Genomic DNA, 25,594 nt, shown 5'->3' with positions numbered 1-25,594 from the left:
AAAAATTGAGAAGAACCGCAGTAGGCAATTAAAATTGAATGTAGGTGAAAGCGTGAAACAATATCCCAACTCTCTCCCATGTTTCCAGCCCTCTTTTCTTTTTCTATTTTATTTTTTGTTTTTCATTTTTTGTTTTTCATTTTTTGGTTCACCATAATAACCTTGTAGATATTAATTTATTTCATATATTTTCTTTCTGACATGAGTATTTTAGGCATACCAATTTAGATAAACAAAACATGCCAAAACGCACATTTCTTGAAAAATGAAAGAAAAGTCCATTTTATTTGATAAATTTTGTTATAAGTTCAAAAACCTTCCCGTGAGGTAACTGTATAATTTCCTAGAGTAAAAGAGCCCTTAACCAATTCACGAAGATTTGGCAAGAGATGTTTTTATGTCAGCGAATAGGGGGGGTTTTGCGTCTCCTAGTCTTTGCTATTTAATGAAGTACCGCTTGTGGAATCTCACTATCCATGGCTGAATGGTTAAAGCGCCCAACTCATAATTGGATCACGAAATCTTGGTGATCTTCTCTATCTAATGAATGGGGATCCAATTTGAGTACCTCTACAAGATAGACCTCAACGATTCTTGTTTTTTAACAATTTTTGGAATGGAAGCGGAATTCCTTTTTGATTCTCCCAAAAAACAAGCATCATTTTTTGAACCAATTTTTTAAGAATTCAAAAGAAAAATAAGAAAATTGAAAAATAAATGCTTTCTAATTCTAAGAATTTTTGAAGAAAAAACAAGGTTGTTTCTAAATGTTTCAAAAGGAAAAGTTCTCCGTTCATGGTTCTCCTGTAGCTAGCCGCTGACTCCAACTACCGTCCATGTACGATTCATACTAGATATGTCCCTCATTGGTTGTCTACATATTCCATTATCAAGAAGTGTATCCACAATAGTTACTTGGAAATTCTTTGAGGGAGATGTGCATTCCACCCTCGTAAAACTATTGACACTAAAAGAAGATTTTCCAGCGGAGACTAATGTATTGTCATAAACAAATTCTATGCACCTACAACTTTTTTAGGTGTTTAGACACCAGACTAATGCGCATGTGACAAGTGATTTTTTACTTTGATTAAATTATATTATTTCATTGGCTATCCTCTTTTATCCTTCTCTCATTTTTTTTTTAATCTGTTTCTCCCTCGTCTTTTCTCCCTTGAGTCCCTTCCGAGAATTAATTTCTTCTTTTGATTCAGAAACAAGATCGATCTCTCTCTGGCATCATTCTCGTATAAAATATGTTCGCCAAACCACCACAAACATTCAATCAAAGAATATGCGAACTGAAGATGATTCCATCATTGAGGAGTAACCTGATATATATGATGCGGTGTAGTCAATATGGGAAGAAGATCGTATTTTCTTTGGGTTTGATTCTTTCCTAGCCTGGGTCTTGATGGACTGAGGTACTGCACATACTGCATTACGATTGCATGTTAAAATCCATGCCTTGTGAAAGCAAAAGAAAATGGGTCATCAATCTTGATTCCAATGCTACAACATGAAAGTAAGCACTTGCAATCTCTTACAGACATGATTGGAGAAAACAATCAACTGATTCAAGAAATGACTTACAACAAATCAGAACGGATGAGCGAGAATGGTAAGAAGAGGGTAAGAATGGGACACTGAAACAATGCACTAATATAAAAAACAGAAGCCCGTGTGTCAAACAGAAAATTAAACTTGTGACAGTGTGCACACACGATGGAGCACCGAATTGACAAAACAAGTTTTACCGATGGTTCTTTTGTTTTTCCGAGCGTTTTACATTAATAAAACAAAACAAGTTTTACCGGTAGAGTATTAAATGATCGATCGAAATGATAATATATGCTGATTTAGAATTTTTTTTTAAAAAAGTGCGAGTGTTGAATCTTGAACCCAAGACGTTTGCAAACTTAACCAAGAATAGGCAAGCTCTCTTGCCAATGAGACAGAAATACATAATATGTATAAAATTGTTTTTATTAATATTTATTAGAGTTTTAATTTTTGGTAAAATCTGAATTCGGCGCCTTCGCCAGATGAAGGGGCCTTAATGTAAAAAATTTTATATGCACAGCTTGCAGCTACAAGGTGCAATCTTAGCCGGCTGTATGTATTGGTCAATACATATCTATATCATAGTCAAATAATTTAACCAGTCACGCTGAATTGGGTATAAAAAGTATAATTGGCCTTTGTCAAAGAATTTAAACAAAAACACGTTGATCAACATGCAATCTTATCATCTAAAGTATAATTGGGCTTTTCATCTCAAGCGGGCCTTTACGAAACCCAGCACACAGAGATGTATCTTTACTCTGTCTTTAGGCATTTCGGGGTGGGATTCAGTGCGGCGTTGGGAAAATAGGCCACAGTGTAACTACAACACGAGCATCTCAGGAATCTGAATTGAGAGAAATAGGGCTTTTGTTCCGATAGAGGAGAAGAAGAAGAAGATGGGAGGAGGACATGGAGATGGCATAACCTACAAGGGCGTTACCATCCATCAGCCAAAGCGGTGGCACACCGTCACCGGAAAAGGCTTGTGCGCCGTCATGTGGTAAACCCGCAGCCTCGCACTGTCAGATGTTTCCGTCAGATATTGACCCACTTGTTATTACATCTTTTATTACATGTCTCTAGTTATAGAATACCCGTCTACCACTGTTTGCTCAAATTTGTTAAATCGTTATCTTTCAGTTTCGTTCAATTCAATGTACTTTGTCACCTCGAATCTGCTTGCTTTGCTGTTTCTCTTTGGGTTATGTTCTGTAATGTTTGCGGAACTTATTGCTTTCTGTGGATCACGAGCTTAGATATTATTATCCTTGAATTTGGGGATTCTGGATGTTCAATAAGCTTCATTGTACAGGATTCTGGCTTGTTCTGTAATAGGATTTCTAATTATTAGCAACAATTGGAATGATGTTTAGGCCAATGAGCTTGTTGAACTAGGTTTTGAGCATTTAGAATGAGAGTAATGAGAATTGTTTCACTACACTGTAAAGCTCATAAAAGTGAGGATTTTGGGATTTTTTTTAACACGATGAATGGGTTAATTACTTCATTGCTTGCTCTGATTCCACCCATTTTGCTGTTCTATATTTTTCTCTTGTTATTAATTTTAGTTATCTCTATTCTGGCAATAGGTATAAATAGTGAACTTATGCTTGTGTGTCCCTTCTCTCATGTTCTCTTTGTGTTTCTTTTCTTGAGCATTAGATTGCGTTTTTCTGCATCTCACCAGTCTTGTTTATACTTTGATGTCTCAGGTTTTGGGTACTTTACAGGGCCAAGCAAGATGGTCCTGTAGTACTGGTAAGACATTTTTCCGGTTTCACTTGGCAGTGTTATGTGTTATACATACATGGACTCACTTTCATATTGTGTCTTTTAGGGCTGGAGACACCCTTGGGAGGGCCATGGTGATCATGGCCATGGGCAGGACGAACATCATTAGGTACAATTTATCATTATATGCCTCAGCTTCAACCAGAAAATTGTGCATTGCATTTGCTTCTTTTCTTGATTTGATACTTTTTTTCATTCTGTGATGGGTTGGACAGTTGGGACAGAGAGATTCAAACTTAGGAGCTCTACTTTTAGTAACGTGACTAACAATTAGGTTATGTTTTTATGCTGTTACACTATGAGTAGATGCTTTTGTAGTTAGAAGTACCGACTAGCTGTATGCCGTCATGAAAAATACTTCAGGCACAAGGATCATGATCATTCATATGGGTCAGTTATAATTTAGGGTTAGTATGACTTATGCTGTAAATGATCTGATTAGATCATGGCTGATGAGTTCTGTTGATTGTTAAATTTTTGTTTCTGGCTTCTGAGTTTTGATACATTCGTTAAATTATAATGTAAAATGAATGAATACTCAATGAATCAACTGTTTTGTACTGTTTGCAGTTTTCTTGTTGCAGAACCAAGAGTGGGAATCGTCAAGAAATTTATTGTTGGGAGACTATTGCAAATATGTGCGGAGCACTTTTGTTGATTTCTGTTGAATAAAGTGTTTGTGAAAGAAGAGAGTGATGGACAGCTTATGTCCAGGACATCAAACTTTGTTTCAAAATGTCATTAGTCATGTATGCTGTAAACAGATGGCTATGTTGAAATTGATTGGATTTGCATTAATTTTCTCTAGCTCTAATAATGTTCTATTGTCTCTACGAATGTAATCGAGTTTTCAGTGTTATTCCATTGTTTCATGCATTTGTATGGTGCCATTCTTTTGTATCCATTGGAGTGGAGGGGTGCAGTTTATTGTTGGAACCAGTAAAGGCACTCAAACGAATGAAGCAAACACAGTTTATTGTAGAGAAGTAAAAGAATTGTTCACCAAAAGAAAAAGAATCAGTAACATTCCACTTAATTTCAATGGATCAAAGAATCAAAGAATCATAGGCAACAAGTGACTAGCTAATTAACTAGTTGGTAAGGATGTTGAGTAGGGCAACTCTGGTGTCTATTAAGCGTCTGAACATGCACTCTAACTCAACTTGAAGATCTTGAATGGCGATCTCCACAGCATCCAACCTTGTATTCGCACTCTGAAGCGCGGTTGCATCGCATAGGTCATGTACTTTTTGGCTCCTTCCACAAATGAACTTGGACATGAAAGAAGCAGTGCAACTTCTACTTGATTTTTCATCGAGCCAAGGAATGGATATGAGGGACAGCAGAGTCTCCACAATTGAAACTGTGGTGACCCTCACTTGCCTTAGCACATCCACAACTACCGTGAGGTTCTGGTCTATAGGGAAAAGTTCCAAGCTAACAATGGAGGACTTGCTCTTCATCGGACGGCGACATTTCAAAGAATCCAAGCACTTGAGGGTCTCCTTCTTCAACTTGTTCCGATAAACATTGTAGGCCGTCATTTTGCTCCCTATATCTTCTTCTCCGGAGCTGTTCACTCTACGTAACGTGAACTGAAGGTCCTGGAGATGCTCTTTTACGAGAAAAAGAACATCTTTCGAAATGCTGCACACGTCCAACAGTTTAAGAGAGGCTTCTGAGACTTCATGAACCCATTTCTCTTGACTGTTGCGGACCAGAGCTTGCTGGATGAGAGGAGAGTGGAGAAGATCATTGGCAGAGTTGTGCAGGTTTCTCAGAGCTTCAAAGTTCGGGCCAGCCATGTTTGAATTTGATCGAGGTATTGAGCTTGTAAGAGCCTAGAGAATGTTGATGTTGAAGGAATGAAGGGTTTGTAGGTGGATGCGATATAAGATGAAGAAGATAGCAGAAGCTATATATAAACAGAAGTCATATAGGTTAAATTAGAGATCTGAGATCTTGAAGAGGAAGAGGACCATGAAGAATCCTGTTGAGTACGGAAGCTAGTGGCGGTAGCTATACAATTGGTAAACAGCTAGCTAACCTATAATATTACTCCATAATATTATTCATGCAAACTTGTCTGAATAATACTCTGAGGAGGAACCTTCCATGCATATAGAATACGAGTATTATAGAGAGCAAGAAAACAGAGAATGGAGGCAAAGCAATATATGAAGTAGATATTGCTGTTGGTGATTAGACTAAAGGATAATCATACATTGTACGAGGGGAGCTAGGGTACAGGCCAGCCTGGTTCTAATTGCTGAAAATTAAGGAGACAATAATCACAATATGTTGTAACTAATTAAGATTAGCTAAATATTAAGTCTTCATTAAGGAGCTTAATATAATGGATGTGTTACGAAATGATCCACTTAACGACAACTGTTCATATGGTTTTGTTTCTCAACGTACGACATTGTACCTAGTGTGAATTGATCGTGTATAGTAGCTGAGGCCTGAGATTAAAATCTACAGTTGCAACAGTTGAAGAAACTTCCCAGAAGTTCATGAGAAAGTTCATGGAAACAGTTTTAGTGAAACATAGAGCTAGATTGTAAAGAGTAAGAGAAATATTAGCGACTAATTTGGATTTTTGTTGCCATTACGGCTCATGACATTTCTGAAGCTTTGTTTTTAAGAGATAGCGGGTTGGAAATAAACTCATGGCAGTAACTGAAATTTGATACTTTATCCCCATCATGTAATCGAATCCCTAAAGGAATAAGGAACTCAAATCTTACTCACTTTTGATTCGAGGGCATGACATTTTACGCAACGTAATTGAGTTAAAATGCAACAATATCAACTATCAAATATGAAGTGTTGGTTACACTGTTTTCCTATTCTCGTGTCCTCATTATTCCACTATTATATGAGAACCGGAGAGAAAATTATTCAATGCACCAAACTATAAGTGGATTAATATTTATTATAGATTCTCAACTATTATTGATATCTAATAATATTTATTTTTTAATAATAAGAATGAGTACTTAATAAAATCTAACCGCTAATTTGAGTTGATACAATTGCACGTTGATACTTTAAATAAGCTCCCCAAATGCATTTTCATTGTTGTTGTTTTGGAACCTTGAAATAAACTATGCAAGTGAGTTCTACATTTAAAAGCAAGTAATTTTCTTAGAAGTTCACCCATTCTTATAACGTAATAAAATTTAGAGCTACATGATTTGTTAATTGGGTTCGACGACCAATTATTTGAATTCCACTCATTTCCCTTGACGTAGCCCAAATTTGTTCATTGGATTTGACTACCAATTATCTGGTTCCACTATATTTCCCTTTATGTATCCCAACGTCCCATTATCAATGGTATAGGTTTTGTGTTGTAGTATCTTTTTGGATCCTCGAAACATTTAAATAAAAAATTATTTTTAAGTTCACTATTTTTCCGAGCCCAGGTTTATTTATTGGATTGAGGCCCCATAAGCAGTTCAAGAGCCCAGGTTTATTTATTTTCAGAAACCATTATGTGAAAGAATTTATTTCGGAAGTCATTTTGTGAAGAAAGTTCGCTGCTAATTTTCTTCTAAAAACATTTTTGAGTAAAATTCCTTCTAATTACTGAACAAGAAGCTCGAGCACTTTGAATCATTGAATTTTTCACTTCCAAACACAACGATCAAATTTATCGATTCCAAATTTCTGAGATCGGACAAAGTAAATGGATAACAAAGAGAACACGTAGCTTCACAACCCAACCAAAACAATCCAAATTCCTCATCTATGGCGTCCCTTGCTTTGAAGCAAAGTTCATGAATCAAAAATTCCAAGTGAAAACTTGACCAAAACCTGCGTGAAAGCACCACAAAAAATCAGTCCTAAAATTTCCAGTTCCAAGCTTGCCACGACTCTCACTCAAAAACACTTTCACACTCTCACGCCTCTCTCCCCCTATAAATACAATTTTCATTTCATTTCTCCTCTCCCACAAATCCAACGTCCACGATTTGCTGGTGGGTTTCAAAACTACGATCTCATATAGGAGATAACACAAAAAAGAAGAGCCAACCCCATTTCCTCTGCAGCCAAATCCAAATCCATGGCTTCCACTCTACTCTCTTCTGCCTTCTACGGCTCTAAAATCCTCCACTCTCCTCCCACCCCCAAAACCACTAGACCATCATCGTCAGCACCACTCCTCCCTCTCCCTCTCAAACGCATATTCGCCAAATCCGAAAAACCCGATTCAAATTCCATCAAGTCCATCACTTCCCAAGCCACTCTAGCCACCCTACTCTTCTCCTCCCTCACCACCCCACACGCTCTAGCCTTAGATAACGTCACGCCCCCGTCAGAGCCCGCCCCGGTGCTCCAGGCCCAGCCCACCAAGCCCACCGCCAACCCTTTTTCCCAGTCCCTCAACTTAACCGCCCCAAAGCCACAGTCCCAGGCCGCCACCGACCTCCCGGAGGGCACCCAATGGCGCTACAGCGAGTTCCTAAACGCCGTCAAGAAGGGCAAGGTCGAGAGAGTCAGGTTCGCCAAGGAAGGCTCGGCTCTGCAGCTCACGGCGGTTGACGGCCGTCGCGCCTCGGTCGTGGTCCCCAACGACCCGGACCTCATCGACATTCTGGCCATGAACGGCGTCGACATCTCCGTCTCCGAGGGAGACTCCGGCGGCGGGATATTGAACTTCATCGGGAACCTGCTGTTTCCGATCATCGCCTTCGCCGGACTGTTCTTCCTTTTCAGGCGGGGGCAGGGAGGCCCCGGAGGGCCCGGCGGGCTCGGCGGGCCCATGGACTTCGGGAGGTCCAAGTCCAAGTTCCAGGAGGTTCCAGAAACCGGTGTGACCTTCGCTGACGTGGCCGGAGCTGACCAGGCGAAGCTGGAGCTGCAGGAAGTTGTGGACTTCTTGAAGAATCCGGATAAGTACACTGCTCTGGGAGCCAAGATTCCCAAAGGGTGTCTCCTGGTGGGCCCTCCCGGTACGGGGAAGACTCTGCTGGCGCGTGCGGTGGCCGGAGAGGCGGGAACGCCGTTCTTCTCGTGCGCGGCGTCGGAGTTCGTGGAGCTGTTTGTGGGAGTTGGGGCGTCGAGGGTGAGGGACTTGTTTGAGAAGGCGAAATCGAAAGCGCCGTGCATTGTGTTCATTGATGAGATTGATGCTGTTGGGAGGCAGAGAGGGGCTGGGATGGGCGGTGGAAATGATGAGAGAGAGCAGACTATTAATCAGTTGTTGACGGAGATGGATGGGTTTTCTGGTAATTCCGGTGTCATTGTGTTGGCGGCGACTAACAGGCCGGATGTTCTTGATTCGGCGCTGTTGAGGCCCGGAAGGTTTGACAGGCAAGTAACTGTGGACAGGCCTGATGTTGCTGGGAGAGTTAAGATCCTGCAGGTTGGTTAACTCTACCAGTTCAGTAAATTTCATTTTATTAGTTTATAATGGGCATTATATATCACTGAAAACAGCGAAGTTTAGTGTAAGCTTGTTTAATGGAATTGATTCTGCAACGCGAAGTGATATGAGTTAGTAAAGTTCCACTACTATAATTTAAGGGAGTATAACTAGTTGAAGCATAAGATGTATGTCCATGCTGAACTATATGCATTTACTTTAAGCATGAATGTAGATGATATTGAACTCGATTACGTGCATGTACTTTAAGCATGAATGTAGATGATAGTGTGTGGGGATTATGCAATGTAGTGTTAAAAATACAGTGTGAGAATGAATTGTTCTGTATATATACATATTCTCAAGTGGAGCACTTTTTGATGGCAGGTGCACTCCAGAGGGAAGGCATTGGCAAAGGATGTGGACTTTGAAAAGATTGCAAGGAGAACTCCTGGTTTCACAGGAGCTGATCTACAGAACCTGATGAACGAAGCTGCCATTCTTGCAGCCAGACGTGAGCTCAAGGAAATAAGCAAAGATGAGATAGCTGATGCTCTGGAGAGAATCATCGCCGGACCAGAGAAGAAGAATGCTGTAGTCTCGGAGGAGAAGAAGAAATTAGTTGCTTACCACGGTATATAGAATAATACAAAGCTTTTTCAATCCAATAACTAATGTTCTGCAATTATATGATTTGGGATGCTTAATTATGTATTACGATCTTTCTTTGCAGAGGCTGGGCATGCTCTTGTTGGTGCCTTGATGCCTGAATATGACCCTGTGGCCAAGATTTCCATCATCCCCCGTGGCCAGGCCGGTGGTCTAACCTTCTTTGCTCCAAGTGAAGAGAGACTTGAGTCTGGATTGTACAGCAGAAGCTACCTGGAGAATCAAATGGCTGTTGCCCTTGGAGGAAGGTTAGTTAAAAAAACTCTTTAGCCTTTTACCTCTAAAGCCCTGAGAGCAGTACAAAAGAAGTAGATTCTCTTCAAAATGCCTTTCTGAGTTGGGGCTGTATGTGTAATCTAGTTTATAATATTGTTCTCACCCTCATTTTGCATTGCAGGGTTGCTGAAGAAGTTATCTTTGGTCAGGCAAATGTGACAACAGGAGCATCAAATGACTTCATGCAAGTTTCAAGGGTGGCAAGGCAGATGGTTGAGAGATTTGGATTCAGCAAAAAGATCGGACAAGTCGCTGTTGGTAGTTCAGGTGGCAATCCCTTCTTAGGTCAACAGGTAAAGCAGTTCCCTCGAGTTCAAGAAGTTTCCATTGTTGTTATCTTCATAAATCATAATGCAAATTCCTTTCATCACTTTGCCCATGGGATGCACAGTACTTTTGTGCCAGTGCTTCTGCTGATGATACGTACATTTTTCAATTGCAGATGTCATCCCAAAAAGATTACTCCATGGCGACTGCTGATGTTGTGGATGCAGAGGTGAGGGAGCTGGTCGAGAAAGCTTACAAAAGGGCCACAGAGATCATCACAACCCACATTGACATCCTCCACAAGCTAGCCAACCTCCTGATAGAAAAGGAAAGTGTTGATGGTGAAGAATTCATGAGCCTCTTTATTGATGGAAAGGCTGAGCTTTACGTCTCATAATTGGGCTATTGAAAATATATTCATGTATCATTACTCGGCGTAAAAATGTTGTATCATAAGTTTCATATACACAAGTACAGGTTAATCAGTATTTAATCAAATTAGGTGGAAAAATATAGCACAGTTCTTGATGCAGTGAAAAACAAGTGTTTGACATTTTTGATTGAAAACAACCCTCATTTTGTATTGTACAGACCTACATGTTTTGTTACAACAACAGCTGTAGCAGCTTCAATACAACAATTTGGTGGCGATTGTATGATGTGAAACAAATAATTACAAGGGTTTTTTTTTCTTTAGATCATCTCCCTCTCTGCTGTCTCTTTTCTTCAAGGCCAGCAGCCTCATTCAGCATGTCAGCTGCATCCTTGTGCATGTCTAGTTTAGCAAGAGCAACTGCCTGCATGTAAAACGCCGTGGACCAGTCGGGATGGACACATTGCGCTTGCATTGCATCTCGGAGGGCAGCATCTGGTTGATCACAAAGGAGGTGGCAAAGACTTCTCCGGGCGTAGACAGTTGGAGAGACCATCGTCCCAACATCTATGAACTGCAAAAAAAAACATAAAAAAAAAAAAGAAAAACTCAAGATTCATTCATCAATACAGAAAATGAAGTGCCACGAAAATGTCGAAACAGAGCCAAGAAATGGAGTCCCCTAACTCCTTACAAGATGCTACATTGCGCATACGTTTCAGCATATATACCTGAGAATAATTATCTATCGCAGATCTAAAATCTTTTTCACGAAATGCAAGGTCTCCTCGTTTCCTTGCATCCAACATATCTTTCATCTGCTGGGTCCATTCCTGGAAAGACAACTGAAGCAAAGACAAAAAGGTTCAGTAAGGACTAAGGAATCAGACAAGAATGGTAACCTACATTTGCGCAATTTAAATACCTCATTGGTTCCTTCATCATCTTTGTAGTGTACCATTACCAAAATCTGATGGATAGCTGTCAGGTCCATCCTTGAACAGGCATCACCCATGGCAGAAAGAGGGTGTTGTGGAGTCGGAGGCGCTTCCTCGTGCTTTGGAATTCCCAGCATCACATAAGATGAAACCTGCATTATCATAAAGGGTGCTGATTAAGCCTCTTTTGAAAATCTATAGGCGTGTAGAATTGCTTGGGGAAACAAAATCAGTCTAGGAAGGAGTGGGATTATGGAACAAGAAGCATGATAAATATTTAAAACATCATTGAAGTGTACTTCATGAAAACTTAATTGCAGTAGTTTTGGTTGACAATGTGCATTATTTTGACAGAAAGAAGATAGCATGCACTTGAAAATGTTCAAGGGAGAAGGCGAAAATACTTGCATCAGATTTATTTTGCAGTGGGGTGAGTGTTGCAGCAAGGTCTTTGGTATTTGGCCGCTCCCTAGGTTCATATTGCAAACATCGTGAAGCAAGATCAAAAACCACAGTTGCCTCTTCAGTTGAAAAGTTACCCTCAAGATGCGAATCCATTAAGAGAAGAATGTTTCTACCCCGAATCATATCAAGAGCCTGAATAGAAACAAACAACAGACATCAAATTAGTATCTACAGATACTCTGTTTGCACAGCCTTTACAACACATGTGTAAACTAACTAACAGAAAATTCAAACACAGATACCGCGAAAGTAGGGCATGGTAAAAGTTTAAGATCCTGTTTCAGAACGTTCTTCAACATCAGTGTCATGAATGATGAAACCAACTTCATACCGAGCAACAAAGATATTTATTATAGTATATGACTTGGTGGTGACTATAAGAAAAGTCAACCCACTATGTGTCCAACTATGAGCAATTCATATTCAACTTATTTTCAACCACAAATTGAGGGAAAAAACAAGGGCCCCTTTGATGCCATGTACTAATATTTCTGAGAAAGAGGCATCTTCACAAACAACTGCTCTGTTAATTACCATACCGACTTTCAACTTATGTATAAGTAAGCCAATTGCACTTTGGTTATATGATTATATACCATCACACTGACAGACTGTAAAACAACCGCATGATGTTATTAAATACTTACATGACTTGGAGGTATGTGCTTCCCGCTGAGAAGATCTAAAAGGACAGTCCCAAAACTGAAAATAACACTTTCTGGAGTCACCCTTCCTGCAACATACACAATGAAAGTTGGTATGGAAAGGAGCTGCCGAAGAAGTATTCCGGACAGAAAGAATTCAGACATCACCTATAATCCACTATGCTAAGACTTACGCAGGACAGTTATTGAAAGTTTCTGTGAAAACTACGGGCAAAGGTTGGACTAATCTCTCATATGATTCAAATAATCTGAGTCATGTCTGTATTTAGTTTACCATCCCTATTAATCTAAGATATCCTAATCCGTTAATATTTTCATTCCAAGGCTTTATGTGTAATCATACAATTGGATATATTACATAATTGCATAAACATCTTTCCCACTAATTGAAAAGTAATCCTAATATGTTATCCAAATACAATACTTTTTGTCAACATGAAACAAAATCTTCCTTTTCTTGAGTATTAAACTTCAGTAAGATCTTTGACAACAATCACAAGTTCACAACATGTATGGCAACTATAATTCGTTTTATAACACCTTAAACTCTTTTAGGACAACAAAAACCTTTCTTAATGATGCTCTCAGTGATACTGTTTGTAGTGAGTATATTACTGCAACAATGAAAAAGATAGTCTAAACTAATAAATTGCAAGCGGAAAGAAACATAACTTGAAGACTTGTACACATTGAAGTAAGAAGATGAGTTCATACCATTTCTAAGATATTCAGGAGGAGTATAGGCAAGATTAGTGCTGTAACTTTTTCCATCCCTACTGTTTTTCACCAACCCAAAACATGAAAGCCGGGGATCACCATTCTGCTAAGATCATCCACGTATTACCAATTTGATCTCATATAAACCCAGGACGGCTACTTAAGAAACCTTTGAAAGATTGTGATAAAAACAAGCTTGGGAAAGAACACTCAAAATCAGACCTCATCAAAGAGAACCCGGTATGCATTTAAGTCATGGTACAACGGACGGCCTTCACTACTGCAATAATCCAATGCTTCAGCAATGAAAAGAGCAACTCTTAATCGCATGGCCCACTCAATGGTCTGATTTTCCCCTGTCAATAAAGTGTGAACTCAATATATATCCGCAGACACTTCAAAGAACTCTACCAGAAGCCAACTTGTTCAAATTAAAATGCAAAACAAGAAAATGCTATATTTTTGCAAGAGTTGCCGACAAGCCTATCTTGCAATCTAAACTTTTCATGGCTTTCCACATATTGACAGTATATACAACAAGACCTGCTCGATCATCTTCTCTAAAAAATGACCCGAGATGCCAATTTTAAATTCTAGGCTACTAGCTCAAATGCAATGCAACTTGATAAAGTGATCCTCTCGAGGGAAGTTTGTATAACAAAGTCAGTTAGTGATAGAGGCCAGCTTATACAAACACACTCATTAAGTAAGGAAAGAATCTTACAGTGGAAGAGATGCTTAGCAAGGGTATCATTGGGCATGTACTCAGCCACCAGCAGCCTCTCGTCGCCGTCGCAGCAATATCCAATCAAATTGGCTAGCCTCTTATGCCTCAGCTTCCCTACTCCGCAAGCTTCATCCTGAAACACCACCACCAAATTATATAATTAATTAAATATTATTTATTTATTTTTAAAAGAAAAATAATGAAATGAGAAATTACGGCGAATTGTTGGGGGTCAGGCCAGGCGAGCTTGGCGAATTTCTTGACGGCGATCCAGCGGCGGTGGTTGTTATTCTGGAGGCGGCCCTTGTAGACCACATTGGGGGCCTTCTCGCCGCTCTCGGAGACGATGAAGTCGGAGCTGAAGTTGTTCGTCGCGGATTTCAGCTCCGCCAGCGAGAACTCCGAGAATCCCGGCGCCGCCGCTGCGTCTTTTCCGTCGGCCAATTCCGGACTCTTGCTGCTCGCAAACGACGTGGCGTTAAACGCCGAGGCCGCGCTCTTGTTCTGCTGCTGCTGCTGTTGCTGTTGTCTGGCGCAGTTGCTCTTCTCCTCCGCCCGCCGCCACAGTCGCCGTGGCGAAAGCGAGGACAGGCAGCTTCCCATGACTCGGCCCGAGTCGACTCAGTTCCCGGCCTTTTCCACGAGCTCGCTCTCCTCAACAATCATAGGAAACCAAAGAAGAAAACCAGAGAAGAGAGAGAGAGAGCAGTGTAAAGATGGAGATAATTAGATGAAGAGAGGTAATGAAGAGGAGGAGAGAGAGAGAGAGAGAGAGAGAATCTAAGCAGCAGTGAGCTTCGTTCTCGCTCTCACTGCACAATTGAATTGCGTATTCTCTTCTTGCTGTTACCTCCAACTGTTTGGATTGTCCTTTTTAGATTTGCGCAAGGATATTCTGGTAACTCCACTGCTCTCACCAGCCATCCACAGTACCAGAACCAACGTCTCTACAAATGCTATATTTGCTAAAAGATTAGCTTTATACAAGTAGATGGGCAAAATGATCAAGAGCTGTAGGGGGTCACCTATAAATAACGTCAAATCTCATGGACACAGGCTGGCTCGTTTCTAGAATGTTAGTGCATCCGCAGCTTAATTAGAATTGATCGTTATCATGGCTGCGAGGAAGATAAGCAATACTTCGCGGCCATTGTTGAGCAATATAAGTATGATTCTTTCCCGATCGGAGGTTTCCCATCACCAAGAGTCATGTCCCGTTTTACTTGCAGTCTAACATGTTTTCGCTAAACTAATTCTATCTAGAATCATGCTGCGCTATTTTTTACTTTTTTCCCTTATGTAATTACAGATCTCTTTTGCATTCGAACAATATGACATGATTTTGTGTCATGCATGATGGTGCAGAAGCAAAAAAACTAGGTTATGTTTGAGACATTAGGTGTAACGTAAAGAATACGTATCTGTTTCCATGCATATCAGTATCTGATTCCCTCCCTTTGATGCATGTTCATTAATAAACAATTAGGTGTTCCACTTGAGAAGAACTCATTGGCTGATTGCGCTAATGCTATGCGTGTTTAGTTGGAACTTGCAAGTGTGCGGGGGCCAAAATGAGCAGATTTTATACAAAACAATTATACGATGGTGACAAAGCGCGTATCGCTCTGAGAGGATTGAGAGCAAAATTTAAACGCGGCTTAGAAAAGGACGTTACCTTTTTGCTCTTACTCCTCTTATGGCTGCAAATGCAAAGCAGCTCTCTTCTCTTTTTCACACTCGCGCGCGCCTTATTTCCAAAAAAATGTCGGTATCAATTAAGCTTGATCAAGATGGAAAAAGACTACATATTATCATAGCCGTACACACCATTATAGACACGAGCATTCTTTAATTGATTACTTTTGTAAAGGAAAGACCAATCGGATAGATATGGTCATCAGGTTAAAGTAAATAATGTCAAATTATGCAAGCAAGGCATCATGGAGTTAGCCCAGTGATGAGGGTGTTGGAAGTTGGGTTAGAACTAATTGATTTGACAAGGCTAAGCCCACTTCAATAGAACACAAGACCAACAAGTTAATACGACCTTGTTTCTTCTTCCTAAGCATAGCAGGAATTGTAGGACTAAACTAAACCGAGTCATTTTGTTGCCCAGAAATCTTGACATATCAAACACCTCTACCAAGTGATCGCCAGGATGCTATTGCTTTTTTTGAACCCCTCAAAAGGGAAAACCAAGTATCTAAACAAAACAAATGATATAGTTTTAACAAATCTAAATAGAACTAATCTAAGTTCTAAAAAGTATTTCTGCCTGGTTATGTACCTTGCATAATACTGGTCCGTCTCAAGAAGCAGCATGCTGTACTACTTCAATGTGTGCATGAAGCTCTTCGTATGTTTCCATGGAGTTTGTCATGAACTTGTCCATCGCTTCTAGTGTCTGCTTCAGATCCCCATGTACATTTCGAGAACTATTATCATCCTTACTCGGCCCTTGCAGTTTCTCTCCAGGTAAAACAGCTCTAACCTCTTCTCCTAGTAGACCGAATTTCTTTCCTCTTCCAGCTTGCATAACCTTTTGCATCTTTTGATGCTGCTCCTCAAAATATTTTACTTTCCTCCCAAGATCTTTGTTTTCAATCAGCCTTTGCTGGAGTTCTACTTTCTGTTGTTCCAAAATAAGATCTATACTAGTTTGGAATCCCTGGATAGCTTCAATCACTTCTTTCTCTGAGAGTCGATCCATTGTTCGGGACCACTGGTTACAGATCACAAATACTGGTGGTGCTCCCATTCTACCAGGAGAAAAGGGTACTGCACCATCTTCTGATTCTTCGGGTTCATATAGAAGACATCTCAGAAGCCAACTATTTAGTGCTTTTACACAGCCTTTTTGCGTGATAATCCAATTGGAGAAGCATAAACTCCAGTTTTGAAGCTCGATCTTGAGTTGAATTACAGTTTCAAGATGGTCATCATTAGAGTACTTGATTTTGGATGCAATGACATCTAAGCCCTTGGCTTCTGCAATTGCTTGATTCTGGAGCTTGTGGCATTCTAGCATGGCCTTCCACATGGCTAGTAATCTAGATAAACATGTAGATATGGTAAACATGAATATCAGAAGTAGTCTGCAAGGGACATAAAAAAACAAGACCCAGAACCAAATGCTCAATGGAAAACCATGTGTCAAACCAGTGAAAAAGTATAATCAGGAGGTTAAGGACATTGTACATTAAAACAACAGATAATATGGCATCAAAAGATACAAACTGTCCTACATTTAACTATTTATGTCTACCAAGTCAGTATTCAAAGAATTGAAATATAAGCTGAATACAAATACTGCACAAAGTTTTAACCATAACAATAATCATCATGGCACTAAACAGGTCTAAAATAGATTTTCAACCAGTTCAGTGTTTCATAGCAACACCATCTTGGTCTCAGCTAATAACTCGATCGAGTGAGTACTCTATAAAGGGTATGCAGGATTAGTCAACACTCAAGAGAAAGCTCTTTAATGTCACAAGTAAACAAAAAAAAATATCACATACCTATTAATCAGCTCAATAATCTGCGGCCACAACTCTTCATCCCTCAACTTATTGATGGTAATTGAAATTCTATCAACAATCTGAATTGCCACTTTCATTTTCGTTAATAGACTGCTAAGTGAATTGTGTATAGTGTCAACCTTTGGGGAGTCACCACCCTTCTTATCAAACTGTTCCAGCATCCTAGTCTTCTTCTCATGCGTCAAGCGCAATAATTCCTCAGCCTGCATTACAAAATTATATAATCACAACATAACTACAAACCAAAATGCAGACGCATATAAATAGTGAGCAAGCTCTTGTTGTATATACCTTGACTTCATCATATAGTTTCTTTTCCCACAATAAAAGAGTCTCCAGTGTGTGTGCTAAGCTCTGTAAACTCATCGCCGAATCTACCTGATCAAATCCACACTCTGCTTATCCGGCATCCGACAAAATAAATCATTTTTCCATTTCATGTAACATCTCAAACCAAATTATAATTCCTCAGATAATTTCATATAAAAAGAAACATCTCACTCAATTTCAAACCAAATGAGAACTGAAATTGAACAATTTAGGGAAATTAATAATACCTGGATGGACTGAATTAATTTTGTGATGATGATTATGAGACAGCAGCTTCAGAACTTCATTGCCAGACTGGGAAGCTTTCTCAAACTGAACCTGAAGCTCCGTCATCGCCTCAACGACGCCCTTTTTTACTTCAAGCCTCTCCTCAGTGCTCGAATTCTCCGATTGAGTCTTCTTCTCCGTCGGCTCACTCTTCTGTTCTTCCTCTTCAACATTTTGCGCATCATTTTTGACACAGACGTCGATTTTCTCATTGCGATCAGTAATGGCCTCCGAATTGATAGCATAGACAGATTCATATTTCTCGTACATGTCGTCAAAGAGGTTGAGGAAATCCCAGGTCGAGCTGATCGGAGACGGCGGCGGCGGAGGGGTCTTGGCGAAATGTGAGGTCAAAACGACGCCGCTTGAGCTCAACCCGCCGTGGCTCAGAGGACGGGACTCGTCCGATTGTTTATCGGCGACGTCTTCGGTTTCGGAGTCGGAGGAGAATTGGATGTGGCCCGAGCCCGAACCCGAACCCGAACCCGACATGGAAGCTGAGGTGGGAGAAGTAGATGAGTCGTGTTCAAGTAGCCCGATATCGAAGAAACGAGTGAGGGAGGGGCCGAGTGTTCTGAGGCACTCCGAGTAGGCCACGTGTGCGTCGGCGAGGGCTTGGGCTTGCCGGAGAGCTTGGTCGAGGTACTTGACCCGGTCACGGCAGAGAGCCACGGGGGGAAGGTCGTCGAGCTTTGAGGGAGCGCAGCCCATGGCAGTGTGATTAGTGTTTGTGATTTCTGGGATTTGGATTTGGAGGAATGAAATTTTGCAGAAATGGGAGGATTTCAATAGGGAGATTAAGCTGAAATTTGGAGGGTTATTAGTAATCTCTTCCTTAATTGTGAGGGAAAAGCTGGCGGGATAGCCTAAGAACAGGCATATATAACGTCTCTATTTTAATTTTCAGATTTGTTGCCCATATGGCCCTGATTTTATTCTTTATTGCACTCTTCCTTCTTTTTTTTTTTTTTTAATGGAACGGGCCGGAGTTACTCTTCTTACTATTGTCATTTTGTTATATTTTCAAACTATATACTGTAAGCTCAAAGTTTCTATTGACAATCGAAACTACAGTATAATCACAATAAATTTGAAACGTATTAGATTTGTTAAGGGTAAACAAGTTAAGTTAGATAAATAAAAACCGTTATTTTGAACATGCAATTTAACGTTTGAAAATTAGGACGGCTACGACTTTGCATGTTTCTAATACTCGACACGGTGAAATGTTCACCATGAAAATCTTTATATGTAGGTTTGTATCACCATTACCATAAAATGTGACGAATGATTAAGCTTTTGACAAACAAAAGAAGATATGCAATTATGTTGTTTTCAAAAACAAAATCAAACATTATATCGGAAATTAATACCATACAACTAAGATGTTAAAAGTATAATGATTAGAATGTCCTATATATAGTCACTTTTTGAAGATAGTAACCGTTGTATGTGTCATTTACTCGTGTGGAACTGTGGAAGTGAATACCCAATGGGGACTTGTATTTGAAATCGGATAGGAAAGAAGAGTGATGTGAATCATGTGATGTACTCGAGAGTAGAAAGTGATGTGATGATTCTTGAATCTTAGGAAATCTGGATGAAAAGGAGTAGTCGTTGTTGGCCGGTGGAATTCCAACTCAGTAAAATTTGGCCGCATTTGGTTTAGTCGATCATGAAAGGGTTGAAAGAGTTTTGTGCAGTGTGTCTCTTTTTTGATGTTTGCTTTGGATGAAGTGGGAGATGGATAGATAAAGAACAAGAGGACCAGAAGTCATGGACCTGTGTTGAGTTGTGTCCTATATCCCAGGAAAGGCAAACTTTTGGTTCCTCCATGTGCTTGGCTATAAGATATAAACAAATTGTCAGGTTACACCATTATGGTGATGCATAGTTCATATATACAAGTTTTTTCTTATAAGAAACTAACTGATAAAGCATGAGTTTACTGAGATTGGTCCATCAAAATTATATCTTATACATGACATGTTATTAAAAAAACACACATGATTAGATGCCAAAGAGTAGTATAACTAAACAAATTATGAAGTTAGTTCCATACCAATATCACATGTTAAATCTTATATACATGTTTGAGATCTCAAACATTGTTATGAAATTTTCTTTTGGAAGAAACTTTGTTATGAAATTTGAATTTTAAATCATGTAGCACTCCTTAAATTCTCATAGGGCCTCCTCGAAAAAAAGTTTTGTAACAAAGTTCTCAATTCATATGGCTAAAATTTGGTCCAAAAGTTTAAAAATCCAAAACACTTATAAATCGACTGTGGGCGCCAGGCCTTGAATCAAAGCCCGAGTCTCATCCCTGATGACTCGTGAATCAAAAGGTTATTGCAAGTTAATCATGTGTTGCAGATGGTTGATGGTTCAATCATCACGTAACCTAACTTTCTCAACCTCATTCATCAACTGAGCTTAACGGGAAGGCAATAAGGAATGGATTTTGAGACATACTTCAATCATTATGTAATCTACTTAGTTATATTGTTTTTGAGCTTCTTTTTTTTGTTACAAAGGGGACTTAAAAGGCTCAGACCAAGTTCATAATTGAAAGGTGAACGCATGATATATACTTACACAGGAGTGACAGGACCACCATCTCTATTATTCCGGACACTTTGAATTAGTTGGGTAGAACAAAAAACATGGCAGCCCATCTTACGCTAAAAGATCGAAGATGATCAGCTGTCAATGACGGTGCAATGGAGAATCCATGCTTCATAATGTGCATCTATATAGAACGTGCAACAACAAACAACACCAAGTTTATACAGGAGATCGAGAAGGGATCGGACTATTAGAGCAGCAAGGGTCAATGATATATATGATAATCGAATTATAATTATACTTGTATTGATGTATACACCTCCCTCCAAATTAATCATGTGGGTGATTTCTTATGATTGTGAAGTATACAGAGACATACGCACGCTACCATACACTAATATTGCACGGAGCATTTTTCAAATTCTTTTTCCACAGTTCTTCTTTTGTTGCAAACATTCCAGTCAATATTACAGTTGACGAATAAGGACCTCTGTACTAATGAATCCATTCCAGATAAAAAATTCATCCACCATGACACCATTGAACAAGTACGCGAACAACAAACAAGCGTAAGAGCAAGGATCGACTAAAGATTAGACCATCGATGCCAATTGTATGACGGAAATTAAGAGATAGGCGAGGAGGCAGTTTGATGGAAAACCAAATGTTGATCTATATCAGCTTTTCTAGTACAGAATACATATGCTCCATTTCTATTGCCATGTGCGCGCTTAAGCACGGCTACTAGCTAGCATTTACAAAAAAAAAAAAAAAACCAATGGATCTGTTCAAGATGACAAGGAAATTAAGAAGCCCTTAACTTCTTAGTCGAATTCATTAAGAGGTTGGATCACCGTACCGAACTACCGATCAAGAACTTTCTCTAGATATACTAAAAGTCTAAAACACAACTGCATGTAATTTATAATGTTTGATCGAATAAATTCAATTTACACACAACGAAAATCAAACTAGCTACATATGGCATCTCTATCTATTATCATTGTGTTTTAGCTGGTAAGAATGTTGAGCAGCGCAACCCTTGCGTTAATCAAACTCCTGAAAACTCTTTCAGTGCAGGTTTCAATTCCCTCAATGGAGATCTCCAGTTCTCGCATATTCTTCCAAGTAGCTTTGAACTCTTCGGCTCCTTTCTTCCTCAAACCCAACAAGCTCCTAATCCCAACTTGCTCGAACTCATGAATTCCCTGATACTGATCATCAACCTTGCCTTTCTTCATTATCCCCATATTCCTCCACGTTGTCGATTTTCGTGGCCCAAGAGACAATGCGATTCCGTTAAAAAGAGCAACAGATACCATCACCGTCACCTGAACGACGTCTGTGACAACAACGGCGAGCTCAACATCTCCGACGTTGACACTGTTAGGAGAAACAGACTCAGATGACCTAGTACAGTGTCGAACTTCATTCACAAGCTTAGACATTTCGTTCGACATCCTCTTTCGAGCTTTCATGTACAAAGCAACCTTTGACTCGTTTCTCTTCCTCAAAGCTACTTGCACCGCAGAGTGCTCCTCCTTGAGAGCCAAAACAGAGCTCCGGAAGATTCCATAAACGTCGACGAAGCGGAGGAACTGTTCTAGAAGGTTCTCGACGGATGAGTAGTGTGGCTGGCGGCGGAGGGCTTCTTGGGTTTGCGGGAGCTGGAGAGTGTCGTCGAGGCAGTGGTGCAACTCAGTCAGGCGGTTTAGGCCGTCGACGAGCCAAGCCGAAGAGGAATCACATGTGGAGGACCATGATTGGAGCTCGGTGATGTGATCCTTGAGCTGAGAGATCAGTGGGTGAGATCTGCATGGGAGACTTATGGATCTGGTGTGACGAGACAAGCTAGGTTTGGACGGACGGTTGGGAGTTGGTTTGTTTGGGAAGGAAAGGGAGCGCCGGAAAACGCTTACCATTTCGAGATTTGACTGATTTTTTTTTTTGTGTGTGGAAGAGTTGGATATTGGAGTTGTAAGCAAATACCGTTATAATAGTATATGACTATATGTAAAAGGAAGATTGTATTTATAGTAAGGGTGGAGAAGAAGACAAGAGGCAGCTAGGCATGGGTTTGAGCGTTTGGCAAGTTGATAAGAACAGCCTGTGATCATGATTAGGTAGCTACTTAATCAACTAATCACGTGGGTTTTAGGGTATAAACCATAAAACCAAGGCGCGTACAAGTTTTTCTTTTCCGGTGGAGATATGTAGCAGTATGCATGTGGTTTGAACACCCTGTCTCCATCTCCATCTTCTCTATAATAATCTTTAGGTCCCATTTTGTTGTTGAATCATTTACCGGATATATACCTGGAATTGATTTTCAGGGTTCCGGATATCTATTATAACATGTTTATATACTTCAAAATATAATTGAGTGTTTGCATGAATATTTTGGATCGATGCATTAACTGACCACCGGACCACGAAATGGTTTACATCTAAAGTACGAGTAAAACAGTACGAAAAACTTTGCTAGCAACAGTTATCATATTATTCATCACCAAATTGATTGAATGGAATTTAGAATCATAATCGCATAATGAATCGAGTACTATAAATACAAGAAACCTTCCAACTCTAAATTTTCTGTGTGGAATCACTCAATTACAGGATGTCTACTTCCACAGTTCCACATATATATAATTGACCGAGAAAGAATATTAGCTAGCAATAAACAAACTCAAGAACATGACCACATGGTTTTGCTGCATAATACTGCTCTACATCTGCAGTTTTGAACTGTAAACGCGTGCGCGGTTTGGGGTTGACGGCATTGGATTTTAAATGATGCGATATATCTCTTGGAACTTTAAACTTCAATTTGCAGTTGATTTGTGTAGCTCTAACTACGAAGTTGATCGAGGAGTATTACATTGACCGGCGCGGATTTCGTATATACGTACACACACACACACACACTGACTTCGTCTCGATTAAACTCCGGATCCCCTAGTTTTATGGAATTCAGGATTCAGAAAACCAGACAATAACAGATAGGCTCTGATGAAGTTGTCCTCGTTTTTCTATCCAGAGTTAAGACCGCGAGCTTGATCAAGTTGTGTGCAGTCTTATTATATAAATGTATCCATTCAGGAATTGAAAATGAAGTCAGAGATTCCGTGTCCCATGGATGAATGAGTTGATAGAAACTGGTGTTGTTACTCGTTACTCGTTAGTAATGGAAGTGTTGAGGGTTTACGTTTGTATTATGAAGAGCATGAATCATATGATAATAAAGACAAACCTTACATTATACACAGTGGGCGATGAGTCATCCCACGAGGAGATTATAGTTAGTTAGATAGGAAGGTATTGATTTGTTAAACAGCGACAAGCGTGGCCCGTTGACCAACTGTACCGATATTGTCCCAACTTAGCCACCTCACAGGTGTTGGGTTTTAATCACAAAAGGCCTCGGTACAATTGGTTATTATCCACCCATTTATAAGCTTTATTTTCTTTGTCACTTCTTAGATGTGGGATCTCTCCTCTCCAACACGCCCCCTCACGTGCAACCTAATTTTTTAGGTTGACACGTGACAAATTAACATCCCACATACTGGGACGAAAGAAACTAAGGTCCAGTAACCAACGACACTTATTGGTCATCCAATCGGAAACCCTCCGATGACATGACAAAGTGGCACCCAACTCGGGCCCACGAAAGATTGGAGGCGCGACCGGAGAGGGACCCGCTCTGATACCATGTTAAACAGCGACAAGCGTAGCCCGTGGACCAACTGTACCGATATTGTCCCAACTTAGCCACCTCACAAGTGTTGGGTTTTAATCACAAAATGTCTCGGTACAATTGGTTATTATCCACCCACTTATAAGCTTTATTTTCTTTATCACTTCTTAGATGTGAGATCTCTCCTCTCCAACATGATTCGCCCATCTAGTACTGCCATTTATAGGTTGATTGATAACATATGATCCTAAACGAAAGATTAATGTGTCACGTTTGCCTTATCATTCTTCATACTATTGACATGGTAAAGTTAGTTTTCTACCAAAGGTATCTCCTTATCTGTTTGTATAATTGTCTGCTTGCGTACTAGCTTCTTCGAATTTGACATTAAATCACAGTAAACCGTGTAATATATTCATGAAATGGGTTTATCTATGAGATTTCAGTGCATGCTGTCAGGCACGGACCATTAGGGGCTAAGGTGTGCTGCAGCCCCTCTCAAGTTCTGGGGGGATTTTCATCTATATATATACACGTTCATTCTATTGCTGCAACCCCTCTCAAATGGGTGGGTGTTGTTAGCCTGCTGCCTGCATTGAAAAAAAAAACAACAAAGAAGAATGAATGAATGATGAACGACATGCAGTGCAACAATAGCAAAGTAACTCATTTAATTAAGTCTTTGTCTCTTGCTAGAACAAAAGTTTATGTACATATTTTTCCAGTTTCCAACAATCCAACTCGGCCTTCTCTTCTCTCATCCCCTGTTCTCTTTGAGACTGTGATTATTGTCGATCTACCCTTCTCTTCTATCAGGAGTCAGGTCATCACTCCTCAACATCTTCAGATCTTCTCTTAGTTCTTCCAACTAGCTTATTCAAGGTATTACACTTAATTTTTTCTTATAAGATGAAATTTCTTTGACGAAATTAGATCAAATTTGGGGATTAGGGGATTTTTGATTTGGGTAATCAAATTTATTGATTCTAGAGAATGTGATTGATTTTTATTATTAATATGTAATGTCCAATTGCCCACGATAGTGACAATTTTTTTATTGTGTTTTTGTTTGAGAGATGACTTTTTTATAATTTGGATTAGATTGCTTAGTTTACTATAGATTAGTAGTGGGTTAGTGGTAAGATTGATAATCTTTATGCTTTTTTGTTTTGTTTTGTTTTTAGGTATTGTTTTTAATGACAGTTCAAACTCAAAATCCTAAACCACGAAATGTACGTAGGAAAGTAAATTCGTACTTTTATAAGAATGATGTTGTTATTAATAATATTCCATGTTCAGTTGAGTCTAAAGGCCCTGAACCTTTTAATTTTGTGAGAGTGCAGTCTCATTAATTTGATA

At 39.7% G+C, this 25,594-nt stretch overlaps 6 protein-coding genes across 6 annotated transcripts; 2 read left to right on the top strand and 4 right to left on the bottom strand.

Moving 5' to 3' along the window:
- The first annotated feature begins 2,373 nt into the window (after positions 1-2,373).
- Positions 2,374-4,174, top strand: LOC126785121 (NADH dehydrogenase [ubiquinone] 1 beta subcomplex subunit 2). The gene is made up of 4 exons (XM_050510719.1): positions 2,374-2,566; positions 3,279-3,324; positions 3,404-3,466; positions 3,928-4,174. The coding sequence occupies exons 1-3, from the start codon at positions 2,463-2,465 to the stop codon at positions 3,464-3,466; spliced, it is 213 nt and encodes a 70-aa protein (XP_050366676.1). The 5' UTR covers positions 2,374-2,462; the 3' UTR covers positions 3,928-4,174.
- A 274-nt stretch (positions 4,175-4,448) lies between these two features.
- LOC126785116 (uncharacterized) lies at positions 4,449-5,162 on the bottom strand. The gene has a single exon (XM_050510713.1). It carries the CDS (start codon positions 5,160-5,162, stop codon positions 4,449-4,451), a length of 714 nt encoding a protein of 237 aa, XP_050366670.1.
- Positions 5,163-7,257: 2,095 nt separating this feature from the next.
- On the top strand, positions 7,258-10,526 carry LOC126785094 (ATP-dependent zinc metalloprotease FTSH, chloroplastic). Its single transcript, XM_050510683.1, has 5 exons — positions 7,258-8,731; positions 9,119-9,365; positions 9,465-9,648; positions 9,798-9,969; positions 10,119-10,526. Exons 1-5 carry the CDS (start codon positions 7,430-7,432, stop codon positions 10,338-10,340), a joined length of 2,127 nt encoding a protein of 708 aa, XP_050366640.1. The 5' UTR covers positions 7,258-7,429; the 3' UTR covers positions 10,341-10,526.
- Positions 10,527-10,639: 113 nt separating this feature from the next.
- LOC126785099 (serine/threonine-protein kinase BSK1-like) lies at positions 10,640-14,784 on the bottom strand. Its single transcript, XM_050510689.1, has 9 exons — positions 14,045-14,784; positions 13,826-13,961; positions 13,324-13,457; positions 13,099-13,204; positions 12,367-12,452; positions 11,663-11,851; positions 11,242-11,406; positions 11,048-11,161; positions 10,640-10,890 (listed from the first exon to the last, which is right to left on the bottom strand). The coding sequence occupies exons 1-9, from the start codon at positions 14,429-14,431 to the stop codon at positions 10,642-10,644; spliced, it is 1,566 nt and encodes a 521-aa protein (XP_050366646.1). The 5' UTR covers positions 14,432-14,784; the 3' UTR covers positions 10,640-10,641.
- Positions 14,785-16,124: 1,340 nt separating this feature from the next.
- Positions 16,125-18,774, bottom strand: LOC126785122 (protein ALTERED PHOSPHATE STARVATION RESPONSE 1-like). The gene is made up of 4 exons (XM_050510720.1): positions 17,928-18,774; positions 17,662-17,765; positions 17,350-17,573; positions 16,125-16,878 (listed from the first exon to the last, which is right to left on the bottom strand). Exons 1-4 carry the CDS (start codon positions 18,676-18,678, stop codon positions 16,137-16,139), a joined length of 1,821 nt encoding a protein of 606 aa, XP_050366677.1. The 5' UTR covers positions 18,679-18,774; the 3' UTR covers positions 16,125-16,136.
- A 2,771-nt stretch (positions 18,775-21,545) lies between these two features.
- LOC126784328 (uncharacterized) lies at positions 21,546-22,457 on the bottom strand. The gene has a single exon (XM_050509797.1). It carries the CDS (start codon positions 22,455-22,457, stop codon positions 21,546-21,548), a length of 912 nt encoding a protein of 303 aa, XP_050365754.1.
- Positions 22,458-25,594: the final 3,137 nt, after the last annotated feature.

This window comes from Argentina anserina, chromosome 2 (assembly GCF_933775445.1).
Source record: "Argentina anserina chromosome 2, drPotAnse1.1, whole genome shotgun sequence".
Lineage (NCBI taxonomy): Eukaryota > Viridiplantae > Streptophyta > Magnoliopsida > Rosales > Rosaceae > Argentina > Argentina anserina.
This window is presented reverse-complemented; position numbering and strand designations above follow the sequence as displayed.